We start from the raw sequence: 18917 nt of genomic DNA on the forward strand, positions 1-18917 counted from the left end.
TAGCCATGGGCTTTGGTGAGGGATGGTGCAACAGGTTGGAGGAAGGAGGATTTGACCCCATCTCACTCCCAGAGAGAGCATTCTCCACATTATCACGAATATCTACCCCCTCACCCTTCCCCCCAGCTATCTGCAGAGCAACAACCCACACAGAAAAGGGTTCAGGGAAATGGTTATGAGAGGCCCTGGTGAGACAACCGAGGTCCCTGGGTTTCCTGTGCAGGCTGAGCAGTACTCAAAAGGAAATGTGACTTGCTCTCCCCACCCATGACAGCAGTGACTGAGGTATCCAACTCCCCAGTGCTCAAAGTACCTGCAGCTGCAAAGGGGTTGGTCAGAAATCTGTCTAGAGTTGGAAGGAAATCAGCCTTCAGTGCTGAAAGGACAGGGCATTTCTCTGCTGACCCAAAGTGAGGAAGGCCTGAACTCTCTACCTCACCCTGCAAATTCCTCTGGAGAAGCCTGCGATGTTCCTCTGGCTGCTGGTCATCACCTTTGCTGCAGCCACTGAAGGTGAGAGCCCCACTTTTCCTGGGTCAAGGACAAGGGCATGGGTTTTGTGCTCTCTCCTCACCAGGGTGGATCCTCTGCCCAGGACTTGTAGCATTTCAGAACTACTCTTTGCCCTTTCCTGCCCTTCTGTAGGATGTGTAGATGTTGAAGGACCTAAGGAGGATGATCTGGCATAATTCTGCAGTTCCTCTGTACTTCACCTCATGGCATAGGAGAGCTGTCCACCAGCTCCAGGGCTGGAAGGGCTGGGGCCCAAGCTGACTCTTCCTGACTTAGGAAGATCTGGGCTCTGCACTCCCGTGGTACCCTGACCACTCTCTTCAGATGCCCAGAGCATTGCCCAGCCTCATACTGTCTTCTCATGTTGAGGTATGGGAGAGGCAGGCTGGCTCTGGGCTTAGCTCAGGCTGAAGAAGAAGGAGCAGAAGGAGAATGGCTGTAATGCTGTTGTGTCTCCTCTTTGCAGCAACTCTAGGAGGTAAAGGCGGGTCCCAAGAAGGATCCCAGGAACACAAGGCCATTTCTATGCCCAGATATTTCCATGCCCAACTGTAATGCCTGCCCCATGCATTCCTTCTCTGTGGAATCCCACTTCTCCTCATACCGGGGACTTCAAGCCCATGGAGACAGCAAGGGTACCAAGCCAGGGCTGAAAGAGCCTAGCAGGGCCTGGGAGGTTCCCAGGTCTGACTTACACTCCTGCAGCATTTCAGGGTATAGCTGGACCCTGGACCCACAAAAGGTGCAGATGAGCACAAAAAGATGAGACAAACGATGAACATGTGGTGTTCAGCCCACTTCTATCTATGCAAGGTGGGGACCATCTCCAGAGATGGTGTTCTCAGTGCTGCTAGGGGTATGTCATGAGGCCAGAGGGGCCACAGGCTCCATCCACTGCATCCAACCAATAACTGCTCCAAGGAGCCTTGTAGAATCCCATTTTGAGCAGCTTTAGAATTTTACAGGGGCAGGCTATTTTCTGGGGACACAGCAAGAGCCCCATGTTTCTTGCTCCTGTGGGGATCATGTGCAACTGGCAAACCAACTCCCCATGTATCCATACCCATCCTGTTCCCTGTGCTCAGGTGCAGCTGGTGAAGGCAGCAGTGGGACTGAGAGGGGCTGGGGACTCCATGTGCTCCTTCTTTCAAGACTCTGGATTCATATTTAGAGATATGTCATGTTTACCAGCAGTTATCTAGACTCTGGTGGGTCTCCTGCCTCAGAAGTCCTTTGGGTGGTACAAAGAAATATGGTTCTGTGGTGTCTGAGCAAACCACTGCTTCCAGGGATAACTCCTAGAGCTAAAGGACTCTATTTTTGTGCACCCTGCAGCCTTGGGACTGACTACTGAACCCCTTTCTCACAAAAGCTCAAACTTCATACCTGCCCTCTGTCTTTCCAGGTACCCTTTCCAACATAAAAATGGTGGCATCTGGTCCCAAGGAAGGGAAAGTCTTCGGATCACTCCCACTCACCTGCACTATAATAGGAGCACCTTTGGATAGCCCTCTCTATGACTGGAATTACGTCCGTCTGGCTCCAACAGGGGAACTGCAATTTCTAGCGTGGGTCTATCCTTTTGGGAATAACACAGGCTATGCCCCACCTTTCAAAAGCCGAGCCACCATCTCTGCAGATAAAGCCAAAAAAAAGGTTTCCCTGCAGCTGCATGCCCTTACAGCCATAGACACAGCCACCTACTTCTGTGCCAGACAGCACACCATAAAATCAATGGAGGCAGAGGCAGCACAAAAAGTGGGAGGACTACTGTGGTGACAGAGCCCTTCCTCAAAGTTACAGTTGCCTGTACATGTTCTCTGAAATAACAGTGAAGATTAGGACTAAAAGATGTTGGATCTCCCAACCTATCCATGGCAACTGAATTTGCAGAGAAGTTTGACATTTATAACAGAAGTCAGAAACAAAATTTCATGTATGAATAAGTCCCATGGGCAGCTCAATCCCCAAACCTTTCACACAACATAGACTTTCATCTAATTCACAGACTTCTCCACAAGCTACTATCACTGCCTCTTCTCCACATCTACCCTGGTGCTCCTTTAATCCCAAGAGAGTAAAAGGAGCAGGGCACCCTCAGCTCTCCATATCGGGGCTGCTGTGAAGCCTTTTGGGGCTGCAAGATGGCACTTGGCTCCTTCTGCGTGCAGCACAGATCTGCCCCAAGCTGCCTGTCTATCTCCTAAAGGGGGATTGCACCCTTGTTGGAGAGGCTGGGTACCCTTATAGCTCTGGGAACAGCAAAGGTGGATGTTTGCTTTTCTATATGCTGGATCTGGAGATTGGGCCTGAGCAGCTGTTGTCTGCTGCAGAGTATTTACAATCTCAAGCAGAAGCACATCCCAGAACTGCCTAATCCTTCTTGATAGACCTTCCTCCAGTGTGCTGTGGGTGGCCTCTGCCAGCATTGGGGCACCAGCACTGCTAGCCATACAGAAAGATTTCTTAGCTGTGTTGGCACTCAGTCCAGGTAAGTCATAATGGTGTTTCTTTGTGCACTGATGTCTGGTAAAGAGGGAAATGCAAGAGCATGAGAGGTACTTCTGACATAGAAGCGCATACGCTCAAATTATATCTAGTTGTGTCTATTCTCCCTTTCTACAGGAAGACAGATGGTCAGAGGTGGTAGTGCCCAGGGCTCTCTCACTACCTCTGCATGATGGCCACTATAGCAGGATTGGACTTCCCTCTAATCCTCAAAGATGTCGCATGTCATTCCAGATGCTCCATCCCTGACAGAGATGATGATGTCTTTTTCCAGGGAGGGAATGTTTTCTGGATACCTCCTACTCACCAGAACCACAGTACAAAAAGGATGTAAAACTGTTGGAGAGTGTCCAGAGGAGGGTGACGAAGATGGTGAAGGGCCTAGAGGGGAAGACATATCTGGAGCGGCTGAGGGCACTGGACCTGTTCAGCCTGGAGAAGAGGAGGCTGAGGGGGGACCTCATCATGGTCTACAACTTTCTGTGCCACTCACACTGACATAGAGAGGATTGTATCATGTCAATGCTGTTACGTAAATAACTGATCCATTTTGTCTGGAAAAGTGAGCCAAAAGAGTGCATTTTAGTAAGATGCTGTATTCTTGTGGTTGAAATGAATTAAGGTACTTTTATGTGTTGGATTTATGGAACTCTAACAGAGAATAGTAGAGCAAGATATTAAAGAAAATATTACTCAGCAATAAAGAAGCTACTTGCATGTCTTACACAGCTGTGGTTTGACAATATGCCAGAATCCATAACTGAGAGTGAATCTACCCACTGGTGAGGAATGAATCTATCTCCTGCACTGCACTGAGACATGGGCAATGTCTTGCCCTTCCCAAATGAAACTGCTGTACCTGAAGAAACCAGTGTGTAGAACCAATATGTAGAAACCAATATGTAGAAACCAGTGTTGTTTGTCATTGGCATCTACTGACGCCACTTCCTAAACCATTCTGCAAAAACATTCAGTAACTACTGGGTTAGAAAAGAAACAAAAAGAAAAAAAGAAAAAAAAAAAGAATCAAACAACAAAAAACAAACAAACAAACAAACAAAAAAAAGGACTGCAAGGTTGAATTCAGTCTTTTAATCCCTTTCTTGGACCAGGCACAAATACGAAGCTGGGAAGCTTCTGATTTGTGACTTCTGGAAGAGGGAGACACAGTTTGAAAAATGAGAAACCCTCACTGAGAAACCAGCAAATAGGGTGGGGGTGCACAAGAAGTTGGGAAGGGACACAGCCAGAACAACAGTCCCCAGCTGACCAAAATGATATTCCATACCACATGATGTCATGCTCAACAATAAAAGCTGTGGGGAAAGAAGGAGGAGTGGGAAATGTTTGGAGTTATGGCATTTGTCTTCACAAGTTGCCACTATGCATGATGAAGCCCTGCTTTCCTAGAAATAGCTAAAAATCTGTTTTCCAGTGGAAAACAATGAATGTATTCCTATTTTGTTCTGTTTGCATGTGTAGCTTTTGCTTTCCCTCAAGTCTTTATCTCAATCCATGCGTTTTCTCACTTCCAGTGGTCTCCCCTATCCCACTACAGGATTAACACAAGTCAGCACTTTGGTACTTAGCTGGCATGTGCCAGGGTTAACACCCAACACTCAACTTCTGATTGATCTAGCTCTCCACCCATATACCACCTACTCAGTTACAGAATCACAGAATCACAGAATTTCTAGGTTGGAAGAGACCTCAAGGTCATCGAGTCCAACCTCCAACCTAACGCTAACAATATTAGTTCAGTTAATAAATAAAATATCAGTTAAGCCTCTCTCATTTCCAGATATGCTTTCTTATGTGCAGAGAAAGATATGGAATAGAATAGATCTTAGAGTCAGTCACCTACAACATCCCTGGCATACCCGTCACTGATAGCAGCTGAGCTTGGAGTTGGATCCAACACACTCTGGGAAATACCTAAAACCTAGCTTTGCTCTATCCTTTCTCAAGGGTCCAATGTAATGTTTCATCCTTTCAAAGCCAAGTCATCAGCTCTGCAGATCCTTCTAAGGACCAGCTCTCCCTGCAACAGCTGCAGACAAAGCTGCATGTTTCTATATGAAAAATTAAAATTTCTTTAGAAACAAAACAAAACAAAACAAAACAAAACAAAACAAAACAAAACAAAACATAATGACTGATGGAAAGAGCAGGACAAAAGAAAAAGAAAAAAAAAAAAGAAAAAAAAAGGTGAGAAGACTGAAATGTTATTGGAGTTTTGAGAGTTGGGTACAAAACCATTTTCTTCCCATTCTTCACAAGGAAAGTTTTATTTGAAATGTCTGAAGGGTAATTTCATGATTCTAGGGAATCCAACAAGTAGCCACAGTAAATACAGTAAATCAGCCCCCACTCCTTTTCTCCCCATACACCAATTAGACAGGCACCATAGTAGAAATTGAACTAGAGTACAGTTTTTTTCTTCACAAAATGTCTAAAAATGTCTTATTGGTAACTTGGCAGAACAACCTGGGGATCGTGAGGGACTCTGGTGAAAATGAGCCAGCAATGTACCCATGGGAGTAAAAAGGATGGAGCCAGGCTTTTCTGAGTGGTACTTAGTGACATGACAAGAAGAAATGGGCAGAAAATAAAATACAGGAAATTCCTCTTAAACATAATGAAGAGCTTTTTCACTTGGAAGGTAACTAAGCATTGGAACAAGTTGCCCAAAGAGGCTGTAGAATCTCCATATTCAATACTCAACTAGATATGGCACATAGGAACTTGGTTTGATTTTCCATCAGTAAAAGAACAGAGAGGAAGACAAACTGCAGCATTCAAAAGACATCAAAGAAGGTGTGTCACCTGGTACTGAAATGAAATCAGAAACGTTTTTGTATGACTATTCATTACTGTGTGGGCTAGGTATCACAGTAGTTGAAAGAGACTGAACTACACAACACAAACTGACTTCCTGAAGAGCCTGCAGGTGTATAATCCGCTTCCTCACAACCTCAGAGAACGGATTTGATACTGATCATGATGCAAGCTGTGGGACAATCACTATATACTATGCTAGTTTTTCTTGCACTCAAATATGAGTGTTGGGCTCAGGATAATTTGATTTTGAACATCTAATTGTCTGATCTTGGTCAGCAGGTGGGGTTTTACCTGCCACAGTTCAGAAGGTTATATTTAAGTTACTCCTTGTGTCTCCTTTGTAGCCATTAGAGAGAAAACCCGGGAGCGGGGCTTGATGTTCCTTTTGGGTCCTTTAAAACCATGTCTGTCCAGCACTTCTGCCAGGATCCCTCAAGTGCCAGCATGGCTGGAATGTCACAGAATCACAGAATCACAGAATTTTCTAGGTTGGAAGAGACCTCAAGGTCATCGAGTCCAACCTCTGACCTAACGCTAACAGTCCCCACTAAACCATTTCCCTAAGCTCTACATCTAAACGTCTTTTAAAGACCTCCAGGGATGGTGACTCCACCACTTCCCTGGGCAGCCTGTTCCAGTGCCTCACAACCCTTTCAGTGAAGAAGTTCTTCCTAACATCTAACCTAAAACTCCCCTGGCTCAACTTAAACCCATTCCCCCTCGTCCTGTCACCAGGCACGTGGGAGAACAGGCCAACCCCCACCTCACTACAGCCTCCCTTGAGGTACCTATAAAGAGCGATAAGGTCACCCCTGAGCCTCCTCTTCTCCTGAACAAACAAGCTGAACAAACCCAGCTCCCTCAGCCGCTCCTCATAGGACTTGTTCTCCAGGCCCCTCACCAGCTTTGTCGCCCTTCTCTGCACCCGCTCAAGCACCTCCATGTCCTTCTTGTAGCGAGGGGCCCAAAACTGAACACAGTACTCGAGGTGCGGCCTCACCAGAGCTGAGTACAGGGGGACGATCACCTCCCTAGCCCTGCTGGTCACACCGTTCCTGATACAAGCCAGGATGCCGTTGGCCTTCTTGGCCACCTGAGCACACTGCTGGCTCATATTCAGCCGACTATCCACCATCACTCCCAGGTCCTTCTCTGCCTGGCAGCTCTCCAACCATTCCTCTCCCAGCCTGTAGCTCTGCTTGGGGTTATTGCGCCCCAGGTGCAGGACTCGGCACTTGGCCTTGTTGAACTTATGTATGCCCATCAACCCTGCCAGGATGCCAGGCCTGTCTTGAAGTGCACAGACACAGAGGAGAGACAGTATGAATAAACAGAGAGTGAGTTAAGAGAAGATTTCAAGAGAAAAGATGAGAAGAAAGAACAGACTGTGGTGTTCAGCTGCAGGGCTCAGTCAGACAAGCACAGTGACTGGCCTCACTTTAGACATGATTTTTCTATCCTTTTCTACCTATCCCTCTTTGTTCCTCTTGCAGCTCCTTCCCCCTGCACACCTACATGGGTTTTTAGAGGTCTGCAGTTTCTGCATCTTCCCAGTCCAGCCTCTTTCTGGTTCACAGGTCCAAAATTCAGGTTGATCTTCTTGGAAATTATGCCTGTAGCTTGCTAGCTACTCAACCACTGTGACTGGGAGTTTTGTTCCTTGCTATTGTCTTCATTTTTGCTTTGTTAAGTCTGTGTCTCAGCATTTTGCTTACAGTTCCCCTTTCTTTATTTCTTATCATCCTGATCAACAGATCTTAATTCAGACAACCCTGATTGAATCAACATTCTCATACTGCATTTCTTTCTTTATCAAGTAGTACAACTGACCAGGTTTTCTGATCACTGTCTCCCACCTTAGAATCATAGAATAAGCTGTGTGCTAGGACATCCAAGGGAAGTGGATCTCTCTGGTTGAGATACCTGTGTAAAGAAGGCAGTACCCATGAGAGATACACCAGGTAATCATAATCCATAATCATAATTCATAATCCCTGATATACATGCCATCAATCTGGTATTCTGTCCTACTGACAGGGTAAGGTTTTCCTTATAATATTTTGAAAGGACTTATTCCTTCTCTTACCTGATGGGAGATTCTATTTCTTATCAGAGCAATTGGCAGAACATCTATCCATTTAAGAAGAGTTTCTTGACATAACATTGAAAGCTGCCTTTTGAGGGTTTGATTCATCGTTTTGACCTTTCCATTAGACTGGGGCCTCCAAGGGGTCCCATCTGAATCGAAGAAACTTTGATAGCTTTTGGACTATTTCTGAAACGAAATAAGGACCATTATCTGAGGATAACCCTTCAGGGATTCCAAATCTATGAATTACTTATTTTCAAAGAGCTTTTACAACTTCTCCAGACAATTGGTGTGGCAAGGGAAAGCTTCCAGTCACTCTGAAAAGGTATCTGCTAAAACAGGTAGGTATTTATAATGCCCACATATCAGCAGTGCAGAGAAATCTATTTGCCAGTGTTCCCCAGGGATTATCCTTCATTTCACTTCATGTGCAGGTAGTCTTCTTGTCTTCTTTGTATTTGGGATTACTTACACAGCAAATTTGGCATATTAATTTCTCTGCCTTTTATCAGGGCCTCAACCACATGTTCCTGTAAGGCATCTTTTTGACTGCCAAATTGGCTTTTCTGTTTCCTTGAGTCACTTCTCCTTGTCCTTTTTTTATTGGCTATGTATTGATTTACTGCTAATTCCTTTTGTTCTAAAAGCACAAGCAACAATTTAAATATTTCTTGTCCATATTTTATACTGTTTCCATGTGAATTCAGTAATTCTTGTTCTTTCCACATGGCTACATGGGCGTGTATGACTCCAAAAATATACTTAGACTTCGTATATGTTAACTTTCAGATCTTTCTCTATTTCAAGAGCTATAATCAACACAATAATCTTGGCCTTTTGTGCTGAGGTATTCCAAGGTAATGGTTTAGTTCCTATTTCTTCCTCGAGGGTTACTGCCTCATATCCAGCTTTCCTCTCTCTCTCATGCATGAAACTGCTGCCATTTGTATGTAACTGTAAATCTTCATCTTTTAATGATTCATCCTTTAAGTCTGGTCTGCTGGTATAGACTTATGCAACAGTAGCCAGGCAGTGATGCTGTAATGGCTCTTGCTTAGTTATTGGCAACAGGTTCAATGTAGATACCATACCCAGAGTCTCTTCTTCTTACTATATCAGAATAGCTTGATATTTGGCCAATTAACTCGGAGAAACCCAGTAATGTCATTTATCATTTATAATTGTCAGAAGTTCATGAAGGACCATTGCAGTTATAGGTTGTCTCAAGGGAAGATTCCAAGTCTTCTGGATTAATAAAGCAGCTGCTTCTACAGACCATAAGCACGCAGGCCACTCTTTACTTATTTCATCAAGTTGCTTTGAGAAGAAAGCCACTGGTCTTTTCAAGATCCTGAGCATTTGGGTTATCACTTTTAAGGCCCAATGTTACCTTTAATATTGTGAGAAACAAAGTTGTGTTTTTGCAATAGAAGGTGTTTTTACAGTGGAAAATGCCACTAGCCTTGCATATTGAAAAGCGATTGTGCAGGCATGACAGTAGCATAGCAGCGGGAAGTATATTAGGAAGAGGAAGGTCCCACTGTCCCAAAATAAGGAGGATAGCTAAGAAAAACAGGAGAAGCAGTGCAAAATCAGTAAAACCAAAAATCATGAGCCCTCTATTTAGGAGAGAAGAAAGAAGAAAAGGAAAAGGAGAAAATAATGGTTGGTCAAATAAAATAGTATAGAATGGTATGGTGAAAAATAGTATGGTATAGTATAGAATAGTATGGTATAGAAAGGCATCGACTAGCTTGTGAACCTATAGTACTCAGCTAATGAGGAAACGGGAGAAATCAGCTGTTGAGTAATAGGGAATACAAGGTCATGGTATACTTTCACTGTGTGCTCCTGCTTGCTGGACACCTGCCATTGCAATTGCGAATAAAATAGCTTCACAGAAGATCTTGTCTAAGAAAATTATTGAGATTTTTCTCACAATATACATACAATTGGAAGGGCTTAGTCATATCTGGAAAGGCTAAGACCAGAGCTTCCATTAATTTTCTTCTTATCTCATCAAAACTTTTCTGGTACTCTGGAGTCAATTCCAGTAGTTCTTCTGACCCTTTGATAACATCATATAATGGTTTATGAATAAGTCCAAAATTTGGAATCCAAATGCAGCAGAACCCAGCCATTCACAAGAAACCTCTGAACTGTCTCTTGTTTTTTGGTACTGAAATTCTGGAAATCATTTCTTTTCTTTCTGTCACAAGTATTCTTTGTCCTTTTAAACTGCATTAATTGCAGTATATATTACATTCAAGTATCCATTTTTGGTCCAAACCTCACCATCCTTCATTTTATAGTGTGGTCAGAAGTGATTACAATACCTTTTCATCTTATTTTGGTCATTGGTTCCCCAGCAAATTTAATCCAATTCTTTAAAATACACCCCAAAATGGAACAAGGGGAAACAGTCAAGGATTGGCTAGAAACCCATATTTCTCAAAAAGAGTTTTCTTGTGCACTCAGCTCTGACCCTCTGTCAGTAAAGATAGCTGGTCCTTTACCAACCATCAAAAATCAGTGTGTATTCATTATAAGCTTCCATTGTGTATCTTAAGATGCAACTTCCCGTGTCACAAACTGATGCGGGAAGGAAGGTCAACACGTGCAGAAGGGGAGGTCAACATAACCGTTGAGTGGGAGTTCACTCACATAAGTCTGTTATAGTGGGAACCCAAATGGATTTATCAACCTTGAACAGTGACAGCAAGAAGTAGATAAGGAAGTAGAAAGAATTACTCATTTAAACTTTAGGTGAAGCTTATCCCATTAACATAGTAAAGTAGCCAGCTGTAGGCTAGGGAAGCCCCCTACCACTAGAAACCCCTTACCCTCTAAGCATGCGTAGTAGAAAAGTAATGTACTGTATCTTTAAACGAAAGCAAGAAGTTAAAAGACCAATCATGTAAGTGAATGCTATCATTGAACCCGAGGAAGTGATGATCTTGCATTTTGTAATATATAAAATAATTAACTGTTCTCAGTAAGGCTGGCATGCGAGCTTCGTGGAGTTACTACCTGGCATTCATCTCTATGCAGACATGAAATAAGCAAATGTCTTGATTCTGAGTGCTAATCAGCTCCTTGCACACTGGGCAAAGAACACCATTTTGGGACAGGACTGACCATGCCAAAAATGTGACAGGATAATCAGGGTCTTTCGGATATTGAGTGATAACATGGCAACAGACCACAGACTAAGTTTGATATAAGTACCCATACTGATTAATTAAGCCTGAGCAGAATGCAAGCAAGCTAAGCATAAGGTTAAGCAAACTGAAATGGAGAAGCTACTTACCATATAGTCAAGGCACTAATGTTACCTATGGATGAGCAACAATAAGGAAAGTTGTCATAGAATCAGAATCACAGAATCATAGAATCATAGAATGGCTTGGGTTGGAAGGAACCTTAAAGATCATCTAGTTTCAACCCCCCTGCCATAGGCAGGGATGCCACACACTAGATCAGGTTTGCCAGGGCCCCATCCAGCCTGGTTTTGAACACCTCCAGGGATGGGCCATCCACAACTTCTCTGGGCAACCTGTTTCAGTGCCTCACCACCCTCTGAGTAAAAACTTCTTCCTAACATCCAATCTTTCTCCTCTCTTTCAGTTTAACACCCTCCCCACCCTCCTCCCCTCTATCATTATCTACACGAGTAAAGAGTCCCTCTTCATCCTTTATATAAGAACCCTTTAAGTATTGAAATGCTCCAATGAGGCTTCCCCAGAGCCTCTTCTTCTCCAGGCTGAACATCCCCAGCTCTTTCAGCCTTTCTTCGTAGCAGAGGTGCTCCAGCCCTCTGATCATCTTTGATCGTCTTTGGCCCTCCTCTGGACCCATTCTAACAGGTCCACAGCTTTCTTGTACTGGGGGCCCCAGACCTGGATGCAGTACTCCAAGTGGGGCCTCAGAAGGGCAGAGCCAAGGGGGACAATCACCTCACTTGACCTGCTGGCCATGCTTCTCTTGATGCAGCCCAGGATACAGCTGCCTTCTGGGCTGCAAGCACACACTGCTGGCCTCATGTTGAGCTTCTGATCTACCAGAAGCCCCAAATCCCTCTCTTCAAGGCTGCTTTCAATAGGTTCTTCTCCCAGTCTGTACACATGCCTGGGATTGCCCTGACCCTGGTGCAGCACCCTGCACTTGGACTTATAGAACCTCATTCAGCCCACTTCTCCAGCTTATCCAAGTCCCTTTGGATGGCATCCCTTCCTTCTGTAGTATAAACTGCACCATTCAGCTTGGTGTCATCTGCAAACTTGCTGAAGGTGTACTCAATCCCATCATCTATGTCATTGATGAAGATATTGAAAAGCACCAGCCTCTACCTGGACATAGAGCCAATGGCCACTACTCTCTGGGTGCATCCATCAAGCCAATTCCTTATCCACCGACTGGTCCACCCATCAGATGCATATCTCTCCAATTTAGAAATCAGAATGTCATGTGGGACCATGTCAAAAACCTTACTGAAGTCCAGGTAGATGACACCAGTCAGTCTTCCTTTGTCAACTGATATAGTCACTCCATCATAGAAGGCCACCAGATTGGTCAGGCATGATTTTCCCTTGGTGAAGCCATGCATTTGATTGTCAACATCTCATATTGTCTTTCACAAACATCTTCACCAGGCAACACTCCTTGATCAACCAACAAGACCAGCCAACTACTCTTACAGGGTTGTGACCTTCAGCTGTGACCAACAAGCTGATGCAAGAGTGTCAGGTGTGTTTCTAGAAGGTTTATGCTCTGTGGATAGCATACTATTATCTGGTGAATGGTTTGTCCGTATACCCAAGAAGGGCATTGTCTAGTCCATTCAGGAGCAACTGAGTGAGTCAACACAGTTGTTGTGTATCACCTGTAAATACTCTATCAATATTGTTAAAGACCACCAACGGATAAATCACAGATTTTTTTTTTTTTAATGTGAATTGGTTATGTAAGTATGTTATATAAGTGTTCTATTCTTTTATTCTCCCATGCCATAACAGAGGAAGGGAACATCTTGCCACATATATGCATAACAAATGTATTCACGTGAATTTTATTTTTCCCTGGACGTTATGCTTGACACAAATCTTTAGATGCTGTTCATGCTAAGAGTGCAGAATTTGACCATCATGCAACATTTGATCAATCCAACTTGCACCATCCACAGCAAAATCCCTATTTAATAATGCCTCTGTCGTACAATATAACTCTACCTAATAAAGAACAGTTGTCAAAAGCATGATTTCCTGAGGTACTGAATTACCCTTACCCCTGGGCCATCCAGAAAGGTAACAGCTCTAAAAGACCAGAGTGAGCACTTTCCTCTTCTTCCTGGGAAAAAAAAATATAAATATATATATAAAAAAAGTAAAATTAAAAAAAAATCCAAAGTGAAAAAACAAAGAAACAAACAAAAGCAGAACACTTCTGCAACTCTGAAGAGTTTTGCTAATTTCTGTAGAATCACACTCACACAACTTTTGTTTTTTCATTAGGCAAAAATCTAAGTGTTCTCAGAGCCATGTTGCAATTCTATATATCCCAGGTAGGTTTAAATCTCCACTTTTGACCCATGATCGGATTCTTATTCACAAGTCTATGTGATTTCTTTGTATGGTATATCGGTATACCTGTCTCATCTGAATACACTGTGAAGTAAAAAGGAAGGAAGAGGCACTTTTTGTAACTAAGTATATCACTGTGTTGAGAACTTGGAGTAGCACAATGGCACAAACACTCTAAGGCCTCATACAAAAACCTGAGACTGCAAGAAGAAAATTTCAAGAACATTTCAAGGAAGAAAGAAAGAAAGAAAGAAAGGAGTGTGCTGAAGGAGCAAACTGCAGTATTCCTGTGACTATTTATTCTGCAAGTATATTGCTTATTGAGTTAACAACAGAGAAGAGGAAAGAGTTTTAAAAGCTTTGGCCTGCATCAAGTTGTTTGAAATCTCTCTACTACAAAAATATTTTTCCCCCCAGTTTTGGAAAGAAAAGTTTCTCTGGAGAGCTTTCATAGCATTTCATTCACAGATCCTTTGGACTAACCCCTGTCATTTTGTTCTTTGAGTTTATACACCTTTAATATGTAGTGAAGAAATCATTTCTGTTTTCTGACTATGCAGAAACACTGTGGAAACAGACAAGCTTGTGTTTGGAAGTGGGATTGCTTTCTCAGTTGAACCAAGTAAGTTCCGTTTGTATTACTACTAATATATTTTGTACATGTAAGTTTGAGGTGGGGTGGACAAAGTGGAATAAATCTGAGTTGGGGTGGGTTTTATGATGTTGCAGTTGAATGAGAATTTTCTGTTGCTAGGGATCTCTTGAACATGTATACACCAACCAGGCGCTCAAGTCCTCAATTTAGTTAACAAAACTTTTCTAGACCAAAAAAGTTATTTTCCTAGCTGTGTGCATCAGCATTACTCCACATATCCTCAATACTACCTCTCCCCAACCCTTTTCCCCCCAGTAGCTGCACTACTAAATTTAACACTGTATTGATTATACCTACAGGAGATGGTATTTTGGCCCAGCTTTAGTATGATGTAAAGTTAGTTCTTTTCTTTCGTTTCTGTAACACTAAGATGCATGGAAAGGAAAATGGAGACATAAAGGGTTTCAGAAGAAAAATCCTGTGGAAAATCATGGCGTATAGGATTTAGCAAGCAACTGTTTGAAATGTGAGAAAGCACTTCATATTTAGAAATGTCACTCTCATAAAGGTGATCTTTATAAGGATGGTCTACCTTCCCCAGCTTTTGTGTGGGAATGTGTAGCAATAAAGTCTCCCCCAAGCCTCAACTCAAACTCTCTCAGCCTGTCTTCATAGGAGAGGTGTTCCAGCCCTCTGATCATCCTTGCAGCCACCTCTGGACTCACTCCAACAGGTTTATGTCATTATTATGTTGGGGATCCCAGAGCTGAACACAGTACTCTTGGGGAGTTCTCATGAGAGATTGCCACGGCCAGGCACAGGCTGTGATGCTGAAGGAGCTATAACATAGGTGCAGACAAAATGCTTATAACCTCATCTTAAACCAGCTCCCATGCGAGGAGATGAGAGAGAGTCAGCTCCAAGTCCCAGCAGCTGAACTTCCAGGACAGGCAACACACATGAACGTACCAGGAAATCCTGGATAACCATTTAACTGGGGATGAGCATTCCAGAGATCTCTTCTTTTTCTCCTAGTTTTTCACAGTAATGACAGGTAGGTTTCAGTGAAAGCATAAATGCTTAGTACAAAGATGCCTTAAGGATCTACAGGAGACTTGTTTCTTTCAGAAGGAATAAGCAGAGATAAGACAGAGTAAATGGGATATGCAGAATGGCACTGAAAGCCTCTGTTAGTTGCCCTAGTTTTATTCCTTAGGATGGCTCAGCATTATGTAGTGAAACGGTCTCATAACTTGGAAATCACTCCAGAGCTCATGTAACACTATTCACTTGTTAATTTTAGAGACATTTCTATGCCTGGCTCAGGTTCTTCAAAGAAATATTATGGAAATGTTGAAATAACAGAATCTGGAAAGAAACTCTTGTTGGACCTGAACATTTGTAAATAAAAATTTAACATCATTTTCTGTTTTAGCAACATTATTTTGTATCTGCAGGTAATCCTACCCAATGCCATTTATTGGAACAGTACTGTAGAGTGGAGTATCAGAGTCCTCTCACTTACATGTATATTTTATGGTTAAGCTTTTTAACCTCATCAAGTAAAGGATTTTTGCACAATTAAAAAAGGATCTTTTATCATGTATCATGTTAGAAACATATATGACTGCCCTTGAAATAAATGTTCTTTTTAGGATGTAAATTATTATGAATTATTAATGAATATGATCATTTGTGTTGTATTCTTAAGAACTCCCTCTTTTCAAAGTGCCTAATTTAAATTAATTCACATATAGGTATGAGTTTTAATAAAAACAAGTTTAAGACCCCAAGGGATTAAAACCTTCCATTAAAATCCCACTATGCTCCCTTTCTGTATTTTATCTGCTCTTTGGAAAAGAGAAGGAAGAAGACACTTAGGTGTCAGGGGACAAACATGAGTGGACTATGTTTGAATTGCAGGTGATTTAGCTGTCAAGAAAGTATGCAGAAATAAAGTTATTCTAAAGTTATGCTTCTTTTTCAGACAGACAAGAATATTCTACACCAGAAGTCATTGCACTTAAATCAAAGGTACCCAAACAATATGGCAGCAAATTGAATATAGCTTGTTTGGCAAGGACATTCTACCCTAAGAACATCAGTCTTGATGGGCCTGAGGGTCACATTGTATATGATCTGAAGGCACCTCTTATCACATCGGAGGGGATGTACAGTACATGGAAGGTAATTGGAGTAAAACCAGATGCAGAGGGGACCTGCAAGGCTGTGCACAAGAGGAATGAGACTGCAGCCAGCACAATCCTGCCAGGTACAATGTTTGTGGTACAAGCACAGACTGATTCTGGGACATGCCTCTTCCAAGATACTTTCTTAGTCTTTGAGCATCTAACAGGAACAAGTACGGTCAGAAAGATATTTAGGTGCGTAGACATGTGGAAGTGAGATATTCAAAAGTACATGGTGTAGATGATCTTAATTCAACCATTTAAGCACTGGAATTTTCTTCTTTAAAAAAAAAAGGGGGGGAAGGAGGGATGGAGGGGGGACATGGACAACCAAACAACAACAAACCAAAACCAAAACTCTTTATGTTTTTGAGTCTTCCTTTATCTGATGCAAAATCGTTCAAGGCACATGAGTATACATGTCTGATAGCAGAAAGCTTGAAATAACTTATGAAAACAAAAAGAAATGGAAAATATGTTTTTTACCCCAAACTTCTGGTTATTTTTTTATTTTTATTATTATTATTTTTTTATGGTAAAGTGCATTTCAAAAAGTATGGAAAAATCGGCAACAATCTTGGTGGACTTTTCTGCAATCACATGTAGAAAGATATTCTTTCTCTTCAAATTAATACCAGAATTAATGTCTGCCTGCCATCTGATATTCCAATAATGCTTATCTACTGCTGGGGAAAGGGGCATAGGTGTTCTTTCTTTAATTCTCATTTTATGTAGTTTAGATACAGTTTATAGTGTGTCTCAATCATTCAACAGAAGAGAAAGCTGAAGAACTGGTGACAGTGAAAGTTTGCAACATTACAGATGCCTCTACAAAAGGTTAGTTGTCTAAAGCATTAGTATAGTTTATGTACTTTATTGGTGAATCAGTAAAAATACATGAAAATGTATTATCTTTGGTACAGAAATGTCTGAATTGTAGATACTTATTAAACAATAGGCTTCACTGATTGTGGATTCTGTATAAAGACATGACAAATTACTTTCTCTAGTGTAAAAATGTCAGAATTGGAAATATTTATTGAGGAATAAGCTGCTATTTTGGGTTAACAGGTTAAATAGCTGAGAATTTTCCCTGGGATAAACCAGTAATAGGAAGTAAATTCTCACTGGGCAGGCATTTCTTCCTCTCGTCCCTGAACTTGATGAATTGCCATCTTCCCCTCTGTTTCTCCTTCCCTCATCCATGATGTGTGCATGCCAAAATCTCTTCCATCTTTTTCTTCTTTTGAAAACAGATGTCAAAATGGAAAAAATGAATATGGTCTTCATGGTGGTTTTGTGTTTGAGAGTCTTGCTGGCTAAAAGCATTGCCTTCGGTACACTCATGACTATCAAGCTATTCATCTTTGAGGTAGGAAATAAATAATTCAGTCCCTGGGAACATAGGAGGGAAGTGTAGGGAGTGCAGACAATTTGGGTTTATAACCTCCTGTAACCCCACAAGGAGTGACACCATCTCAGCTCTTCTGTTTTCCACAGAATGAGTCAATGTTTCCAGTGACTAACTCATTGGTTGCTCATCCGCAATTTGTTTTTGCTCCAGGCTAGACCAGATCACCTCAGGTTATATAAAAAATCTTCTGCTGGCAGCTTCGAGTGGAGAAAGTCTGGAGAGAAGTCCAGACATGTGAGGACTACAAAGGGAGAATCCCCAAATACAACAAATTTGAAAAAGGGGAAGGAAAAAGTAGGTGGGAGAATTCTGAAGATCAAGTACACAAAATGACCAAAATGATTATCCAGTTTATTCTGATTTCACAGAAACTAGGCACAACTTCATTAAACAAACACTGCTTTCAGGTACTAAGTGAGCCAGCAATGGGCTGAAGAAGAGAGGGAGAAAATGTAACAGTGTAATTTAAACACTGTGGCTCAACTTTGCTGCCAATAAACATCTAAGGAACCAAAGAAGCAATATCCCTTCCCAGTTCCTGCAGAACTTTGAGTCCCATCACTTCATCAAGGTGCTCTTCAGTTAACACCATCTGAAAGCTTTCTTAAGCAGTTAATATTGTTGAACTCTTGTCTTGCTAAATTTCATTAATTGTTACAACAATTTTTTGTTATGTTTGATTCATATCAGAAATTGTCTTCAACCTACTGCTAAGCAGGAATACTTAGATTTCCTACTCCTCTATCCACTGTGTTGAAGTACCAAGTTGCTTAGATAGTTTTCAAAGCTTAAAACTGAGCTTCATACTTACTATGCTTTAAAAATAACATCTCTATTTGTATTACATTACTGTCTACAAAAGTAATGCCATACTGCTTAGGGATCCCAGGCAGAGAGGAAGCATAGTATGGTTTTAATTTTTAGATGCTTTTATTAGTGCTAGTTTTCTAGTGTAGGTGAACATAGTTTCACTGGACCTGAAGGAACTCATGTTAGACAGATATATAGTAGGATTTTTCTTTGTTCCTCTAGAAACTTTTTTCTCTTTGTCAGGTATATGGAGCCAACATTTTAGGTTTCTTAATGAAGATCAAAATAAAATTTTATTATGCTGAAGTATTGTAAGATTTGCACAGTGTCCTTACTTATGATAATTCAGTAAAAATTGATAAAATTCAACTGTCATATC

The 18917-nt window shown here is 41.9% G+C and overlaps 1 protein-coding gene and 1 long non-coding RNA gene across 2 annotated transcripts; both read left to right on the top strand.

Annotated features, from left to right (window-relative positions):
* Positions 1-286: 286 nt before the first annotated feature.
* On the top strand, positions 287-18853 carry LOC311442514 (immunoglobulin delta heavy chain-like). The gene is made up of 7 exons (XM_084531800.1): positions 287-513; positions 1919-2231; positions 14091-14152; positions 16113-16397; positions 17089-17151; positions 17571-17686; positions 18136-18853. The coding sequence occupies exons 1-7, from the start codon at positions 468-470 to the stop codon at positions 18160-18162; spliced, it is 912 nt and encodes a 303-aa protein (XP_084387926.1). The 5' UTR covers positions 287-467; the 3' UTR covers positions 18163-18853.
* Positions 2316-3749, top strand: LOC311442515. Its single transcript, XR_014696701.1, has 2 exons — positions 2316-3004; positions 3139-3749. It is a non-coding gene; the product is annotated as an uncharacterized lncRNA (long non-coding RNA).
* Positions 18854-18917: the final 64 nt, after the last annotated feature.

The sequence above is a fragment of the Aythya ferina genome, assembly GCF_964211825.1.
Source record: "Aythya ferina genome assembly, chromosome: 11".
Lineage (NCBI taxonomy): Eukaryota > Metazoa > Chordata > Aves > Anseriformes > Anatidae > Aythya > Aythya ferina.